Source organism: Saccopteryx leptura, chromosome 2 (genome assembly GCF_036850995.1).
Source record: "Saccopteryx leptura isolate mSacLep1 chromosome 2, mSacLep1_pri_phased_curated, whole genome shotgun sequence".
Taxonomy (NCBI): Eukaryota; Metazoa; Chordata; class Mammalia; order Chiroptera; family Emballonuridae; genus Saccopteryx; species Saccopteryx leptura.
The window spans coordinates 1,550,052-1,568,329 of NC_089504.1; the positions used below are offsets into that span (position 1 = coordinate 1,550,052).

The 18,278-nt window shown below is 63.4% G+C and overlaps 2 protein-coding genes across 3 annotated transcripts in view; both read right to left on the reverse strand.

Annotated features, from left to right (window-relative positions):
• The window catches only part of NACC2 (NACC family member 2), a 102,913-nt gene extending 85,461 nt beyond the window's left edge, over nucleotides 1–17,452 (reverse strand). The window contains exon 1 of one of the 2 annotated variants that reach the window (XM_066366680.1): nucleotides 17,319–17,452. The gene's annotated coding sequence lies outside the window, so the exon portion shown is untranslated. Of the gene's footprint in view, nucleotides 1–5,092; nucleotides 5,163–17,318 lie in introns of those variants that run through there. The other variant, XM_066366683.1, reaches the window with a different exon arrangement.
• TMEM250 (transmembrane protein 250) lies at nucleotides 12,753–17,457 on the reverse strand. Its single transcript, XM_066366685.1, has 2 exons — nucleotides 17,319–17,457; nucleotides 12,753–14,970 (listed from the first exon to the last, which is right to left on the reverse strand). The coding sequence occupies exon 2, from the start codon at nucleotides 14,918–14,920 to the stop codon at nucleotides 14,438–14,440; it is 483 nt and encodes a 160-aa protein (XP_066222782.1). The 5' UTR covers nucleotides 14,921–14,970; nucleotides 17,319–17,457; the 3' UTR covers nucleotides 12,753–14,437.
• Nucleotides 17,458–18,278: the final 821 nt, after the last annotated feature.

Here is an 18,278-nt window from a genome sequence, read left to right on the forward strand (position 1 = left end):
CCCCTCTCTCACGGGGGACCCTCCCACTGCCATGACTTCCTGTGATGGGATCACGGAGAATCAGAGAAAACCCCAGGCAGGGCGGCCCAGCCCCCCCCCCCCCAACACACTCAGAGTTCCTCTGCTCCTCCTGGGGAAGTGCGGGCCACAGAGCCTCTCACTCAGGACCCTTGTGGCCACTGGCAGCTCTCTTCGGAGCCATTTCTGTGCTCCCTCTGAAGCCCTGTGCCACATGCAGGCCGGGCGCCCATCACCCCTGCAAGGCCTGCTGCCCTGGGGGGTGGCATGGCCGACGCTGGACCAGGGACCAAGCTTGTCCTGCAAGTGAATCTAGCAACAGACCCCTGGGGTCCCAGCCCACAGCCCCCCGAAGAGGGTGGAGGGGCCCTTAGGCTTCAGGGGTTCTGATGGAAGCCGGGGCATCTTGCAGACACGGGAGGGGGGGGCCAGGGTGGTGTCCGGGTCCAGGGAGGCGGAGGGGCCTCTGTCTCTCCCGTGCTCGGTGACTTCCCACCAGGCCCGAACGGCTGAGGTCGGCCCACTCCTCAGCCTTGCCACCTGCCACTCCCCTGCCTGGGCCACCTGTGCTCCCTGGGTCAGCAAGCACACTCCCATGGGTCCGCCCTCCTGGTCCTCGGGGAGGCCACCCGACCCTCAGCTAGCTCTCAGCAGCACTGAGTCTCCACGTGTGGCCTCAGCTCAGCTGAACCCCTTCACTGATGAGCAGACGGTTTAATCAGCACCCCCGGACCAGGAGACAGATGCAACGGCCTCAGAGTCCGCGGGCCAGGCCCCCTGCCCCCATGCCTTAGGGCGGCCAGGCCAGCACGCCTGCCTCCAGACGGGGCAGAGAAACGTCCAGCTCCTCCTCAGCACGATGTGGGCCCGGCCTGCCCCTTAGCCCGGGGGTGCGATGGGGAACCAGGGGGACCAGGGTTGTTCTGGGGCTTCTGCCCTAGTCGGGGAGAACAGACAGTTAAAAACAAACCCCAACAACATCACGTAAAAAACAGGAGCTGGGCATGCGACAAGATGCCACTTTCCGGAGCAGGACGGCTAGGGACACAAACCAGAACCAGGGCCGGTGCAGGCGAGGGCAAGGAGAAGCCGGGTCCCTGCAGCGTGTGGGTACCCCACGTGGCCCACCTCTGGGCATGCACCACAAACAAAGAACTGCAAACAGGGTCTCACAGACACCTGTGCACACCCGAGCTATTCACAACATCACAACGGCAAAATGTGGGTGCTACTCCCGCCACCCCCCCCCACCTGTGTCCATAGGCAGAGGAGTGGGTGAACTCGCCCGCCGTGGTCCAGCCACACCGGGGAAGACCATTCAGCCCCCGAAAGGAAGGAAACCATGACACCTGCTCTACCGTGGCCTGACTTCGAGGACACTGTCCTGAGGGGAATGAACCGGACAGAGAAGGACAGAGACAGAAAGTGGGTGGGGGCTGGGCTGAGAGAGGACACAGGAGCGGGTGTTTCATGGGGACAGAGTCACTTGGGGAAGATGAGAAAGTCCCAGAGAGGATGGTGGCAGTGGCGGCCACACAACAGTGTGAACAGACCTCACGCCGCTGAATTGTGTGTGCTCTCAGACGTGCTGAAGACAGAAAGTAAATCTTTTTTTTTTTTTTTTTTTGACAGAAAGTCAGAGAGAGGGACAGACAGACAGGAAGGGAGAGAGATGAGAAGCATCAATTCTTTGTTGCGGCTCCTTAGTTGTTCATTGATTGCTTTCTCATATGTGCCTTGACTGGGGGGCTACAGCAGAGCGAGTGACCCCTTGCTCAAGCCAGCAACCCCTTGCTCAAGCAGGTGACCTCAAGCTTCAAGCCAGTGACCTTGGGCTTTAAGCCAGCGACCTTGGGGTCATGTCTATGATTCCACGCTCAAGCCAGAGACCCCACGCTCAAGCTGGTGAACCCATGCTCAAGCCAGGGACCTCGGGGTTTCGAACCTGGGTCCTCTGCATCCCAGTCTGATGCTCTATTTACTGCGCCACCGCCAGGTCAGACTGGAAAGTAAATCTAAAGTCATGAAGGTTTGGAGAGCAAAGTGTTGGGTGCTGAGAGCAGGAGGCAGGGGACCAGGCAGGAGAACCACTACCTAGATGTTTCGGGGAACAGGCTCCCCGGAGGCGAGAAGGAGCTGAGTGCAGGGCTGGCCAGTGGGGCCTGGGCTCCGCCCTGTTCAGAACACCTGGCGAGTCTCCGCCCGTGTGCGTGGTGGACAGGTCTCCTGGCTGCCGGGTGGAGAACTTTCTATTAGACCCTCTGGTCACTCTCTGGGGGCCAGGGAGGTTTGAAGGGGGGTTGGGCAAGGTCTGGAGGTGGCCGGGAGGATGGGGAAGGTGGACAGGGAGTTGGACAGGGAGTGCCTGGACTGTGGCCGGGCAGGTGGCTCATGAGGGCCGTTTCCTCAGATGGCGGGGTGGGGGGGCTTACACCTGCTGGGACCCTCTGGGTGGAGGTGACAAGTGGCAGCTGCTGCTTCAGACTCAAGGCCCTGGGCAGTCAGACCAGACATGACTGGGTGTCAAGGGCACAGGGCTGGAGGGCCCTGCCCCAAATCTGATGGTCTGTCCCTTATCTTGTCCTAACCTCTTTGCATCTGGCCATACAGCTGACCCACTCTACTCCTCCTCCTCCTTCAAACACCTTCTTCTAGTGGCTTCCAGAGCCAGGTTGCTGTCCTGGGTCCCTCTCCTTGCTGTCCCTCCTCCTCCGCCCACCCCCGGGGACCAACCTGAGACCCACACCAGCTGTGGGTCAGCCCAGGCACTCAGGGGATGGACAGAGGGGGACAGACGGGCAGCTCGGACCTCAGGCTCCGCGGAACCCGGTCCTGAGGCAGCGTCTCAGGGTCTGCGTTCTGCGCGTGCAGGTAAGAGGTCAGTCACCATGAGCCGCTACCTGACGGTGTAGTGAGACCCGGGCCCCGTGGATTCAGATCAGGGTCTGGTCCTGGGAGGCACAGCAGGGGCGGGGTACCCCTGGGATCTGCAGTGGTCACGCCTGCTAGCAGAGCCCTCTGCTCTGGGCAGGGGCCGGGCTCACCCGTGTGGTGTAAGTGGACGCAGTGTCCTTGGTGTTCTCTGTGTCCTCGGTCAGCCCGTACCAGACCCTCACCCAGGTGGGGCCGGGCTCACCCGTGTGGTGTAAGTGGACGCAGTGTCCTTGGTGTTCTCTGTGTCCTCGGTCAGCCCGTACCAGACCCTCACCCAGGTGGGGCCGGGCTCACCCGTGTGGTGTAAGTGGACGCAGTGTCCTTGGTGTTCTCTGTGTCCTCGGTCAGCCTGTACCAGACCCTCACCCAGGTGGGGCCGGGCTCGCCCGTGTGGTGTAAGTGGACGCAGTGTCCTTGGTGTTCTCTGTGTCCTCGGTCAGCCCGTACCAGACCCTCACCCAGGTGGTGCCAGGCTCACCCGTGTGGTGTAAGTGGACGCAGTGTCCTCGGTCAGCCCGTACCAGACCCTCACCCAGGTGGTGCCAGGCTCACCCGTGTGGTGTAAGTGGACGCAGTGTCCTTGGTGTTCTGTGTCCTCGGTCAGCCCGTACCAGACCCTCACCCAGGTGGTGCCAGGCTCACCAGTGTGGTGTAAGTGGACGCAGTGTCCTCGGTCAGCCCGTACCAGACCCTCACCCAGGTGGTGCCCTCGACACTGGATGCCGCCCCATGCCCGCCCTGGCCTCCTGAGGGGAGGGCGTGGTTTGTCCCCTCTGCTCTCTGGACCTCACCCTGGGTCCCTGCGGGCCACCCCCGCCACCCCCTGAGCCTCTCCAAGGGCAGTTTCACCTCCTTGGTAGGGGGTTGTGGGGTAAAGGTCAGAAATACAGGCCAAGTGGCCATCCTACCCTGCCTGGGACGGCTCCCCAAATGGGGTGGTGGCTCCTCTCCATGGACACCTCTCACTTTGGGGGACCCCACCCCTCTGGGAAGTGAGTGCCCAGTATCCCTGCCCCTCTGTGGGCACCCGCCCCCAAACCCAGCTCCCACGTGCTCTGCCTGCCAGGGTCGGCCCAGCTCTGCCCCGGCTCCTGGGTCACCGCAGGGCCGCGCTGCCCAGGCCTGGCCCTGCGGGCCCGTGGGGATCGCATGGGGGCGTGGCCAGCCCGCGGAGGAATCTGAAGGACGGCCCAGCTGCGGCTTCCAGTCCTCCTTCCAGCTCGGCTCGGGGAAGAGCCGAGTCCTCCCCCACTGCCCAGGGCCAGCAAGGGGTCTGGCACCCGCTGTGTGCTCAGAGGGGCAGCATGGAGAAGGGGGGCCACAGGGATCTCTCCTCTCCCGGCCCTGACCCAAGTGAGGACCCCAACCCCCGCCAAAGACCCCAGGGCTCAGAACAGCAAGGTGGGGGGGAGCCACGGATGGTCCCAGTCACACTGCAAGTCACCAACAACGAGGATGGCCCTGAGCCAGCTGGAAGGGACGTCCCCTGCTCATCACCCCACCTCCCAGGGGGAAGTCCCACTCCCCTGGCCTGCGTGTGTGGTCATGTCTCCCAGAACTGCCCCGCGGCCCCATCACCCTCGGTCCCCTCACAGCTGCAGCCAAGCCTCACCGGGGACCTCCCGTGTCAGGGCAACGGACCCTCTGGGTACTTTCTATGCGGGCAGAGCCCACCAGGAAGCTGGGCACTGGAGAAGCCGGGAAGTGCGGCTTCCAGGAATGTGTCCCAGAACAATCCAGAAGGTCTTGCAGAGAACCTGGTGCCTCTCTGCACGTGTGGCGGGTGGGGGAGAGGAGGAGCATGACCAGGATACACTGGCTTCAGTTCCACAGGCGGCAACACAGGGCCGGGAGCAGTGTCCGCTCAGGACACAGGGCTGGGGCCACCGCTCTGCTGCTGTAACAGCCCGACACCGCTCACCACACACCACACACCACACCCCACACCCCTGACCTTGACGGCCGGGAGCCCAGGGATGCATCTTGTCTCCGGGAGCACCCTCAGGGAGGCAGGGCGCAGCGAGCACGTCCACCAGAGAGGGCCCACAAGGAGAGCAGGGCGCGAGGGCACAGGGCCCAGCCCCCCGCCCCCTCCACCAGCCCCCTCCCTGCCAGGCTGCTCCTGGGGCAGGAAACTCACCTGGTTCCCTCCCAAGGGCATGAGCAGCAGCAGACGCTGGAGCCGGCCTCGGCTGACCCTCTGCAGTCCCGCTGGGGAGGGCGCCCGGGCCCTTCTCTCACAGCTGAAGGATGAACAGGCAGCTGGGTTTAATACTGTGTGTTCACCACACCACACCCACACCCCCACTTCCAGAGCCCGGGGAGAGCACGTTGGATTCTCCTTAATTCACCTAAGGACCAGGCAGGAAGGCATGAGGGTCAACTCCTACTCAGCCCCTCAACAAACGGGCTTCAGAGAGCAGAGGTCCCTAAACTCCCCAGAGGGAGGGGTCAGCGCTGGGTCGGCCTGCTGCTCCTGCACCTGCCCGGCGCCCAGCGTGGGGACGGTGCCAGCATCTCACTGCAGGGCTGTGAAGAGAGCCTGCCATGGAGGGTAGTGTCTGGGTGGGGGGAGCGGCCTCCCCGCCGTCCTGACTCACAGGGCAGCCCACCCCCGGCAGCGACAGCGGCAGTGGCACTGAGGGCGGGTCCCTCCTCTAGTGGCTGCAAACTGCTGAAGGGCTGCTTTGGAGACCAAGATGTGTTCACCTGGTCCCCCGACTCCTCCCGAAATCCCTCGTCTGGGGGCGGCCCCTGCTCCCACCACTGGACCACCTTGTCCAGCCTGAGCATCCCGGACCGGACTGACTTGGTGGGGCGGCAGGCGGAGGGCGCAGGGCGGCGGGCCAGCGGCCAGAGCACACGTTCGCTCCAGCGCAGCCCCGCCCAGGCCAGCGGGGTCGGGCTCCGCCTCCCAGGGCCACAGGGTTCGAGCAGGGGTTGGGGTGGGAGGGAGGGGTTACCTGGCGGTCCACGTGTTTCCAGTGCCCCAGTCCCTCCCACCTCAGCCCGGCCTGGGCCCGCGGGCCAGATGAACTGGTCCGAGAGAGCCCGCCGTGCCCTGGGCGGCTGTGGGGACGGGGACGCCTGCGAGCCCCCTGTCGTGCGCGTCTGGGCCCCGTGCACAGAGGGAAACTGGGTGAGTATTTTGGTTCCTGCGTGAGAATCAGGGCAGCACGTTTGCTGTGTGTGCCTCCTCCAGCCGCCGTCTCCCTCTGTCGTCCTAAATTTCCCTCGGTTTTTTTTTTTTTTTGCAGCTGTTTGTGCAGCTGCTGCTTCCCGCCTCCTGAGAGGCTGAGGGTCCTGCGGCTGCCCCGGGCACCTCCTCTGGGTCCGCGCCAGGGTGGGCACACAGTGTGGGGGGTGGTCAGCATCTTTTGGGACTCAGGTGAGAGCTGGGCACCCACTGACCGGAGGTGAGGCCCGATGGGCCCCTGGGGAGGCTTCAGGGACAGCAGCTGGAGACACACAGGTGAGACAAGGGGGAGGACTTCCGGGGCCCAATCCTGACCGGTGGGGCCGCCTTGCCAGGATCGCTCAGGAAGCGCCCCTTCCTGTGGACACTTCTGGAGGGAGACCTCCCGCCGCTCAGCTCATAGAGCATGGAGTGACCCTGTACGCGGTCCTGCGGAAAGTGTGCACCAGGGTCTACTGAGTGACAGGCCCTGGGAACAGAAGGGGACATGCCACTGTCTGAATGTGTGTGTCTCCTCAAATTCACGTGCTAAGTGCTGAGCCCCAAGGAGAAGGGCGAGGGGGGGGGCCTCTGGAAGTGAGCAGGCAGTGCGGGTGCAGCCCCCGTGAACGAGGCTCCAGAGACCCCCCTGGCCCCCCGGCCCAGTAAGGACACAGCGAGAAGACGGCCACCCGCGAACCAGACACCAGATCTGCCAGCACCAGGACCTGGGACTTGCACCCTCCAGACGGGGAAGTAACGTCTGTTGTCCCCAAGCCTCCCTGGGCCACAGCAGCCCGAGGACCGAGACAGGGCCACCTCCTTCACTCACCTGTGCACTCATCCTCCGGCAGCTGTGTGTGTGCACAGTGCTCCATGGGAAGGCTGGCTCTTCCTATAGGCCAGCCCCTTGTCCCCTGTCCCTGAGGTCAAAGCCCAGGAACAGGTTGGGCCCCCTGAGGGCCTTGCTGCCCCAGCCCAGGGTAAGCAGGCTGGACCCTGGCTGCCCACCCCACCTACACCCGGGGCGGGGGGAGAATGCTGGCCTTGGGCTGCCCTCCCCAGAGCCCTGTGCCCTGCAGGCCTCGAGTCCAGCTGGCCCTCAACTTCCTCCTCTTTATCTCACAGGAAGGGCTGGGCGTGGAGAAGCGGACACCACCCGCCCGCGCAGCCGGGCGGCCAGAACAGAACCTTCTTTATGCGCCGGCTCAGACACTGCCCATCTGACCCAGATGTGGGCACGGCGGTCGGGGCTGTGCCCTCGCCGCTCTTGGCTTCGGTCAAAGGCTGTTTACTTGGCAGGAACAGGAACAGAAGACTAACGACCACGGCTGGGGGCAGGGGCGAGCGAGCTGGAGCCCCTCCGTTCTCGCCAAGAAGGAGTGCGGAGCACAGAGGGCGGGGAGCCAGGACCCACACCCTGCCCGGTCTGAACTAGAATTCAGGGGCCAGGACTGGAATCCAAGGACAGTGGACAATATGCATGCACACACAGGCATGCATGTGCATGCATACACGTGCACACACGCATGTGCACCCCAGCTGCATGGCAGGAGGATCAAACAGAAATGTGGCCCCTCACAGGACACTTTGAAAATGTACAGATAATTCGTGCCCCCATTAAGAATTCACACATCAGCCCTGGTCAGTTGGCTCAGCAGTAGAGTGTTGGTCGGACGTGTGGAAGTCCCGGGTTCGATTCCCGGCCAGGGCACACAGGAGAAGCACCCATCTGCTTCTCCACCCTTCCCCCTCTCCTTCCTCTCTGTCTCTCTCTTCCCCTCCCGCAGCCAAGGCTCCATTGTAGCAAAGTTGGCCTGGGCGCTGAGGATGGCTCCATGGCCTCTGCCTCAGGAGCTAGAATGGCTCTGATTGCGGCAGAGTGACACCCCAGAGGGGCAGAGCATCACCCCCTGGTGGGCATGCCGGGTGGATCCTGGTGGGGCACATGCGGGAGTCTGTCTGACTGCCTCCCCACTTCTCACTTCAGGGAAAAAAAAAAGAATTCACACGTCACACATCATCGTGGGAGGCTGTCCCCGCCCTGGGCAGCAGCACGGTGCAGAGGCCCCCTTGGTGCTGAAAAGCACACCGGTCCCGTGCATGGGGGGCACCTGACAGCGGGCAGCAGCCACGGCTGCAGCGCAGCTAGGGACGAACGCACCGCTGGTGCGCCGGAAGAAGCCGGAAGCCCTCACACTCCGTCCTGTGGACCCTGGGAGCATCACGTGGTCAGAGTGACCGAAATGTTCCTACCCATCGGGGCGTGGAAGCACTGACCAAACCCCAGGCTGTATGTGGGGCTCCCCAGGAGCACGGGCCACACCACCCCGCACACCTGGCTGTACCTGGCCCTGGGCCCAGACTGCCCGTTTCTGCATGTCCGGACCCCGGTGAGGGCAGGAGTCACCGCTCCCTGCCTGCCTGAGGAGGGGCACCCTCTGCAGGAGAGCTGACCTCTTCTGGCCCACCAGGAAGGAGGGCCTGCCGCCTGGCCCGGCCTCTGGGCTCCCAGTGGATGTCACCTGTCCCCCCATCCCAGAGTCCAGCCCCCCATGGCACAGGGGACAGACACACTTCCTCCTCCTTGGGCCACCATGCTGCTCGCTGCTCCTGCCCCTGTGACATCCCAGCCGGGCTAGACTGACAGATTTCTCTATCAACATTCATGGGGCGGCTCAGCCAGGACTGGCCATTTATATTCTAAGAAAGCAGAGCGGGCCACCGTTCTCGCAGAACGAGGGGTCAGCACGCAGCTGACCGGGACGTGGCGTGTGGACGTTTCAGACTTGCCCACAGACTCAGGGCTCCTCCTGTCTGAGGCCTCTCCCGGCAGACCATGGACTGGTGGGGGCAGGATGAACTGCCCGGTGGGGTACCTGTCTCCCCTCCTTACCCCCCCCCCGCACCATCCTCGGGGGGCTCCAGGCCTGCACGGCTCGCCACCCTTCTCCAGGGGTTTGTCCAGGTGTCCCCACCACCCGGTCTGTCCCAGGGACACTGAGGAGGGCCCCCTCTCCAAGTCACAAGGGCACTGGCCCCTTCCTGCCCTGTGTCCACTGGGCCGCCTGCCACCGCAAGTGTCTCACTGCAGTCAGGAGAAAAGCCAGCCCATGCCAGGCCCTTTGGGCTCGGGCTCAGGCCCTGCCCCCCTCCGGCCTGGGCTGCTTGCTTCAGCGGGCTGGTCCCCACCCCTTTCGGCTTGTCCCTGCTGGGTGACAAGTGACCAGGGCTGGACAGGCCAGGGACGGAGGAGCTCATCCCATGACCAGGGCTTCTGGGATGATTGCATGGGGCCCCCAGGGGGTGGAGCGCCATCTCTGGGCTAAGGACACTCTTTCTTCTTGGGGACCCACGGTAGCCTGCTCACCCACGCACCCTCCTGTGGGGCCACTTCGGGGGGGGGCAGGCACAAGTGTGACTGCACTGGGGGGCGGGGGGCACCTGGCAGCCCGCCCCCAGCATCAGCCTGCCGCCCCCCAGGCGGGTGGGCGGGTGCAGTGCGGGCCACACACGGAGAGCCACAGCGACCTGCCAGAGGCTCTGTGTGACACAGCTGCCAGCATGTCTGGGCATGCTGCCCACTGCGGCGGGGGGGGGGGGGGGGGCACGGTCAGGAGCCGCTGAATCAGCGGCACCGTATGTCCCTGTGTGTCCCCATCGTCCCTCCCGGGCAAGGATGCTGGGGAGGCAGGCAGACGCTCCTCTTCGGGGGAGCTGTCGGGAGGTGTGCCAGCTTGCTGGGGGTTCTGCAGCGAGGCTCCCGCAGCCAGCGCCCCGCCCCCGCACGGAGCCCGGGGCAGGAGGGAAGGGGCCTTCCCGGCGGGGGCGGGGCGGCGGGCGGGCTGGGGGCTTCGCGGAGACAGCCCGCAGCTTCCAAACAACACCAAAAAGGGAGAAGGGGAAGGGAGGCTTCTGCGGATGGAGGGAGCACGTTCCCTCCCCAGAAAGTGCCGACTCAGCACTCCCCTCGTCCAATCACAGGCTGGTAGGGAGCGACAGGGACCGCTCAAGGTCAGGGAACATCAATACCCTGCGCGGGGCGGGCAGGCGGCAGCCCTGGGCGGCCCTGTCCCCCTCCGCACTGGGGTCACACTCTGGTTTGGGCCATCCCCCCTCCCCCAAGGCTGTCCAGCCAGCTGCCACCACGGGGGGGGGGGAGGCAGGGAGGAAGGGGGACACAGGGGGGCTGCCATCCTTGCCAGGAACCTGGACAGTACCCAGACTTTCTCAAGTCAAGCCTGTGGCTTCTAGAAAGTCCCGGAGCGCCACGCCTTCCTGCCCGGCCCTGTCTGCTCCTCTCCACCTCCTGCCCAGCCTGCAGGCTGAGGCCAGCTGGGCTCTTTCTGCTGAATGGTGTGCCCTCAGCACCTGCAGCGGGACGGCCCCACTCAGCGGCTCTGACCTTCCTTGGGGAGAACGCTCCCTCCACCTTCGACCCTGACCTCCCACCTCCAGCCCTGACTCCCCGTCTTGAAGACCCTGCCTCTCTCCTCCCACCCCCAGTGTGACTGTGCCTCCCCCAGCCCAGCCTCTCAGTCAGGTGCCCCTGAGTCCCACGGCCGCCCCACCCAGCTCTCCTTCTGGTGCTGTTCCTGGCTCACACCGGCTTCCTCCTCCTCGCGGGCAGTTACCCTGCTGTGGGGTCCACGCCTGCCCGCCCTCCACCTCCCAGGTTAAAGACAGGGTCTCGGCACCCAGCTCCTGACCCCGAATCAACAACACCCACTGCCACCATCTGTCCAGGTGCTGTCCCCGCCGGGTAGCTGGCCACCGCCCTGCAGGATCTCTGGGCACTCCCCCTCCTTTTCCATTTGCACTCCAGGGCTTTCGGGTCTCCATCTCCACCCTCTCCCCCCTTCCAGTGCTCCCGAGTCTGTCTCCACCTTGGCAGTGCAGCCAGGGCCACCTGAGGGGTGAGGAGGGGGCAACAGCTGAGGACAGGAGGCTTTGCCAGGACTAGCCCTGTCTCCTAAACCAGCCCCCACCCTCTGAGCACGCAGGTCATTTCCATAGTGAGAAGTGCATCTGCTCTAACGCATCCCTGTCAATGCCTAGTCCCAGGAATCCGAGGGCAGAGGCTCAGCTCCACCTGGGGTGCTGCTGCTGGGGTGCCCCCTGCACCTCCCTGGGGCCCCGAGGGCCCCGGCCCCTCCTTGGGGAGATCCTTAACTGGTAACTAGAGCCCTCTCTGGGGGGGCCCAGGGTCTGGGCAGGCCCTGCCTTCCCTGACGGCCACGCTGCTGGTCGTCTTTGGAGATGGTGACTGTCACACAGGGGACCTCAGGTTAACTCGGCCCAGGGAAGGGGAGTCGTCTGCGGCACACACAACACTGTTACACTCCAGCAGCAGGGCCCGTCCAGTAAGGGGACCTCAAGTCACGTGCAGCCAGATCTATTCAAACTTCAGCTGCTTGGTCACAGCAGCCCCGGTTCCCGAGCTCGGGGGCCCCACGGGGCTGGGGCTGCCACACTGGACAGCACTGGCCTGGAGAGCCCCTGAGCAAGCCACCACACCCACGGGACAACCAGACAGGGCTGGGTGTGGGGAGGCCCGGAGCCGTGGGAGAGCCAGCCTGGGAGGACGGAGGCAGGGCCCCCGCCACCAGCCGCCACTCGGCCCCTCGGGGACGGGGACAGGACGCAGGGGCAGCAGTGGGCTCCCCCGCAGGCACACTCCTGCGCCCTCCGCGGGTCACGGGTGAGGCCGGCCGGGGAGCAGCGCCCCACGGGCTCAGCGCGGCTCCGACAGAACAACTCTTCCGCCGCTTCAGGGGCCGAGGCTGTGGGGAGGCTCTACTGACTCCTCTCTCAGAAGCTGGACCCCAAACGAGGCGGGTGTCCTCCTAAAACACTGAGCTCCTCAGACGCCCAGCAGCAGTGCACAGAAGCCTGCACTGCAGGGGTGCCATGGGCCAGGCACCGGAGCCTAGAACGCCGAGGTGGCGGGTTCGAAACCCGGAGCCTGCCGGGTAGAGGCACCTGTGAGAAGCAACAACTAACATGAACTGATGCTTCTCGCTCCTCCTCCCTCTAAAACAAACGAAACAAAAAAACTGCTCGCGAACTGTTTGCAACCTTCCCTCCCAAGGACACGCTCTGGCCACCGGGGCTGCTCTGAAGGACATCCCCCTGGTCATCGCCGCGCTGTCCCCTCCCTGCAGGGGCCAGGGAACCTTCTCGAGATATTTCCTGAGGAGTCATGTGTCCCTCCTGTCTCAGACTGCTCTCTTGTTCAACGAGAGCCGTGACTTTGGTTTCCTGCCTCCTGTTCGGCGCACGGGCTTCGTCCCTAAAGTGAGTGGGTCCAGACCCAGACCCTCTTCCCACGTCCTGGTCCGTGAGGGTGTCCCCATCTCACTTAAGGACGCCACACACTTGTCTGTTGGGTTGAACTCAGTCCTCATGGGCCCCTCGGGCAGCTGACCGGTTCTCCGTCATCCCTGTCCTGTCCGCAGGGCAGGCTCCGGCCACAGGACCCCCCCCTCGGCCTCAAGGTCAAGGTATCCCCTCTGCAGCCTGTTCCCCCTAACCCCCCAGCATCACCCAGTTCTACTTGTTTTCAGTCATCAATAGACTTAAAAAGAAGAATCGACTTTCTGAGCCTTAAGCAACCACTCCATCGACACGTTAAAAAAATAAGTTTAATGCAGGTGGCTCATTTCATAGAGAATTTCACAGGCACTCAAGACCCCGAGCAGCTTCATGTTGAGCGTGTCAACTACGAGGACTGCCCCACAGACATTCGAGGGGACACGCGGCCAGACCCCTCCCGCCTCCCCGATGGCGTGGGCACGTGCCCGCCCCTGCCAGGGGCTTCGAAGGATCTGAGGAACATGAGTCAATTAACACAAAACAAAGCTTTTAGGAAACAGCATGATTTAGTGCAAAAAGATTCTCTGCAGCGCTGAGAAGTGGGGTCCCCGGGTCCAGCTCCTCGCCTGCTGCCCAGTGACTCGGACACGACCTGTACCTTCCTGCCGGGGGCCTCCCCACGGGCCCCAGGCTGACAACCATGCGACCGAACAGGCTACAAACTGGGGGCACAAGTTAGTGACACCAGGTGTTTTTTGCTTTCTCTACCTGATCTGGGCTTTCTTCCAGCGGCACACCACTGTCCTGACAGCTCCCTGGGGACACGGGCTCACCTGGCCAGAGTCGAAGGGGCCACCTGCCACGCCCGGGGGGTGCGGGGGCAGCCTGGGGTGGAGCAGCATTGGCCCTGTGTCCTGTCCCAGGATAATTACTCAGAGCCCTCACTCGCCAAGGAAGTCCACAGCGGCCACTAGACCACGTGGACACCCCGTCCCCGGTGCAGGAGGCCAGAGCGAGGGGTCTGGACAAGATGCTGGTCCTCTGGAGTGCGTTCTCTGTGACCAACAGCACCCCGGGACCACCCGGCCAACATTCATTTCTGTTTCTTACTTCTTAGACAGCTTCTAAGGCAGGAGCAAAGGGCCAGCCGGGCCCCTCACTCAGAGGTCCAGCCCTGGGCTCCGCCCTCAGCGCTAGAGGTGCTTCTCAGCAGTCTGCCCGTGTTCGTGGTGCACACTCAGCGCACCTCCCAAGTCCTCTGACGTCTGTTCCCGACACAGAAGTCTCAATTCCGCACGTCGCCTCAGAGAAAAGGAGCCCCCAGAGCCAGAGAGGAATTGTGCTACCACCCCCGAAGTCCACGGCCGAAGGGGCTGGCGGTCCCCACAGCCCTGCCCGGAGGGAGAGGAGGCGTCTCTGGGCCGGACCCCGACCTGCGACCCTGCCAGGGCCGTGGCTCCCTGCTGGACTGCGCCTGCAAACCAAGGTGACCCCGGAGACTGGCCCAGGCCCAGGGTGGCCCAGGGCGGGTGAACAGCTTTGTGGCAGTGTGGTGAACTGGAGCCTGACGCTTCCCTAAGGCTGGGGCAGGGGCCGGGGTGCACGGGCCAGGAGGACCCCCTTCCAGATTTGCTCTTGGGCAGCAAACCTCTCCAAGGGGGTGGTCACACCGGTGATGCCAGTGTCCTGGAGGAGAGACAGGGACACAGAGGGTCTCCAAGCACAGCCTGGAACCCCCGGGGCGCCAGCCAAGGGGACACTGCACCTGAATGTGCACACCAGGGAGTCAGAGAAAACCAGCGCAGGGGTGGAGGGGGGCACGCAGCATCCCCTCCAGAGACGGCTCAGCCCGTCCTTCTCCCGGGCAGACCCCTATCTGTGGGAGGGACCGTGAAGGACCAGGGCCCAGAACTAACCGTCAAGAAGAGACCCCGGCCGCAGGCCTCAATCCCACTCACCCACAGGTCACCAAGCCCGGACCAGGCTGCCGGGCGCTCACATGTCCACGAAGACCATGAAGCACCAGCCCAGGCCCCCGACCAGGAGCATGGTCACGTGGATGCCGTAGACCAGCAGCTCGTTGAGCAGGCGGAAGTCCACGCGCCGGCGGCCCAGCAGCAGCAGCAGCACCGACAGCTTGAGCTGGAAGCGCAGCAGGACGCGCACGCCCAGGTACTGCAGGCAGAAGAGCGCGGCCAGGGCGCCCCAGAGCGCCGCGGTGAACAGGCTGCAGCTGAAGTAGAGCAGGAAGCGGATGAAGCCGTACAGCCAGCGCGCCCGCACGTACACGTCGAAGTTATTGTACTTGGTGCGCGCCAGGCGGGAGGTGCGCGCCGGGCCGCAGGCCGCGTGCAGGCACGTGGTGTGCGGGCCGTGGAAGGAGCGCACCCGCCGCGGGATGGGCATGACCGGCATGAGGGCCCGGGCGGCGGCGCTAGCTCGTGGCAGAGGTGGCGTCCAGGTGGTGGTCAGCGTCATGGGCACCTAGGCCTGGGAGCCTGCAGCTGAGCACCTGGGGAGGCGCGCGCCTGCAAGGAGAGCGACAAGCAGAGGGGCAGAGTCAACCCCAGGAGCAGCGGGCTAGTGAGCGCGGCCCTGTCCCCGACATCTGCCAGTTGGGGAAACCAAGCCTAGGACGCTAGATCTGCCACTAGCGCTAATAAGAAGGGCACTCCAAAAGGACACACAATCAGTGGAAACCAAAAGTGCTAACAATCCCTGGGAAAAAGGGCCAGGACAGTGGTTGGGGACACCCCTGGAGCAGCGGTGGTATTCAAATAATAGAACAACCGGTTCTCTGCCCTAGTGACCTTTTTAAATATAAAAAAAAAGATACACGGAAAAGTAGTTTGTTGTTTCACAAACTTAATACTTAAATAAGAGCAATAAAAGAGGTACACAAAACTAGATTATAAGAATGTTTTAAAGCACTAATGAAAAAATATTAAATAATACCTGACAAAAAATACTAAAACTGTTAAGATATTTCCATATTGTTGCTGTTTTTTTTTTTAACAGAGACATTGTCAGAGAGAGGGATAGATAGGGACAGACAGGAACGGAGAGATGAGAAGCATCAATCATTAGTTTTTCGTTGCACATTGCAACACCTTAATTGTTCATTGATTGCTTTCTCATAAGTGTCTTGACCGTGGGCCCTCAGCAGACCGAGTGACCCCTTGCTCGAGCCAGCGACCTTGGGCTCAAGCTGGTGAGCTTTTGCTCAAACCAGATGAGCCCTCGCTCAAGCTGGCGACCTTGGGGTCTCGAACCTGGGTCCTCCGCATCCCAGTCCGACACTCTATCCACTGCGCCACTGCCCGGTCAGGCCATATTGCTTCTTGATTGGCCTCCTCACTTCCTACTGAAGTAACAAATGCAAGGGAATTAAAATGTAGTATTTCATCAAAGGTATAATGAGTTTTATGACATGAATAAATGTTACAAGCATAGTTCCGTCAAACTTTTTTTTACCTGTGGTCAGAATGAACATTACTACGGGTGCTTAGAATATGCTATTGCGCAGATGAACAATAAAAGAAAAAAAGAGGAAGGAATGTAAATTTGTGATTTCCACACGGGGCGGCTGCCCAGGCGCCCACCTTAGAGAGAACCCTGATGACACCTGCCATGTTAACAACCAGTTTGCCGAACTCAGCAAATAACAAGGTACCCGGTCTGCGAAACCGGTGCGAACTGGCTGAATCCCACCACCGCCCTGGAGGGAGTCAATGCTGAAGCCCAGGAGGCCAACACGAGCCCTGGCTAGCCTCACCCTTCCCCAGGCTTCCCCAGTCCACTTCGCTCTCCCTGTGGCTTTGATCTGGGTGCCCAGGCCTGCCTGGACTTCTGAAGCCCCTTTCTCCAGGGTGCATAAAAGTCCGTGGATGGCACCCCACAACAGTACCGGGAGGAGGAAGGGCGGTGCCCATTGGGCACACACCCAGCAGTTCGCTTCAGCAACTTGACACGCAAGTGCCGGGAACTAGACAGCTTTGCAAAACGGGTAGGCTCACAGCGCTGCGACGCAGGCTGAGGACCCGCCGTGCCTGGCAGGGTGGTTGAGAGCTGGTGGCAGGTTGTGCCATCACAGGGCAGTGGGCCTGCAGACCCGGCCGCCAGGGGGATCTGCGGCAGCGCGTGGCTCTCTCGTTCTAACCTAGTAGCTGCGGCTGAACTGAAGCTTGCCTGAACAATCTGTGGGTGGAAAGAAAGCCCTGATAGGAACAGAACCTGTGAAGTAGCAATAGCAAAGCTGGTTACAGGTTACCGGGACTGAAGGGCTGCAGACACTGCTCCAAGCTCCCTCTCCAGCCACTGGTCGGAGCAAATGGTCGCCCAGTGCTTGCCGGTCTGGCCAGAGGCGGAGGAGTGAGGAGGCCCGGCGTCCACCCCTCCCGTCCTCCTCCAGGCCCAGCCCTTCGCGCAGCGTTTGACCGGAACCTGGTCTATCCATCCAGGCTTCACACCGCCCAGAACGGCATTCAGACAGTCGCTGCCCCCCCACGTCTGGAGGGTCACTGACAGCCGCCCCTCACTCCCTCATCGCTGCGGGGACGCGGCCACCGTCCGGTCACCATCACCTCGCCGCCGGGGCAAGGCAGCCGAAGACGCCCGCGCCAGGGGCTGGGGGATCGGGGCAGGTGGCCGAGGCCGAGGCACCATCTCGCTGGGGGCCGCTGGGCCGCGCAGGCGGCACCGAGTCTCGGGACCAACGTGTCCCGGGCAAAAGGCAGCTCTGCCCGCTTGCCTCTGGGGGAACCGGCCACCGCGGGGGCAGGACCGACCAGCCAGGACCCCCAGGGGCCCGTCCGCGCCCAGCCCGTTGCCCAGGAGACGCCTGGGGCAACCCCCGCCCGCCCGCTCGCTCGCTCACCGGGTGCCTTCTCCGCGCCGGCGTCCCGGCCTGCGGGCCCCCCTGTCCCTCCGTGCTCCGGGAGCGGGGCGGTCGCATGGTGTTGACGGTGCAGTGGCTGCGGGGCCCGGGGCTTCACACGTCCCCACCTGCCCGGAAGGGCCAGAGGCTACCGCGCCCGGCGGCCTGCGGCGTTTGGCCCAACCTGGGAGCCGTAGCGCCGTCCCTCTGCGGCCACCGTAGGACTTTTCTCATGCCTCTCCGCCCACTTCGACACCGAGAGCACCTCCCTCGCCCCAGTTCGGGGCCGACTTTGAACACCCGGAACTCGATGTTTTCCCAGGGCGTGCGTGCGAGCGTGCGTCCGTGCGTGCGAGCGCGGCGCGCGCCCCATGACGTTTCCATTGACGTCATCACCCCCGCGTACGCCCGCTGGCGCTTCAGCCAGTCGCAGATAGGGGGTCTGCGCGTGCGGTCCGAGGTAGCTCATCTGCGCACGCGCCGCTGCAACCGAAGCGGTCAGCAGTGCGCAGGCGCGCGGCTCCGTGGGCGGGGCTAGGAGTGGCGCTCCGCCTCCTGCACCTGGAGGGGGCGGGGCGGGTGTCTGCGACCCCACAGGGCAGTTTGCGGGGCGTTGGGGTGGGGCAGGGACCCGATCCCGCGGTGGCCCGGAGGGGCGGGCTGACGGGCACACGTCCCCAACTGTAGGAAGTCGCGCAGGGCTGGTTGACACCCACATGCTCGGGTTGCCCTAATCCCAGGAGGATGCGGATTTTTTTTATGCAGACGTTTTAAAATATTTTAATCCCTTGCCCTGGATGGATGGCTCAGCTGGTTTGGAGCCTCGTCCTAAAGCGCAGAGGTTGCCTGTTTGATTCCTGCCTGGTTCAGGGCACATACAGGAGCAGGTCAATGTTCCTGTCTCCCCCCCCCCACCCCCCAATCAATACAATAAACATCTTTAAAAAATAAAATATTTTA

Excerpts from the sequence above, each read along its gene's own strand:
- TMEM250 (XM_066366685.1), bottom strand. The coding sequence starts at position 14,920 with ATGACGCTGACCACCACCTGGACGCCACCTCTGCCACGAGCTAGCGCC.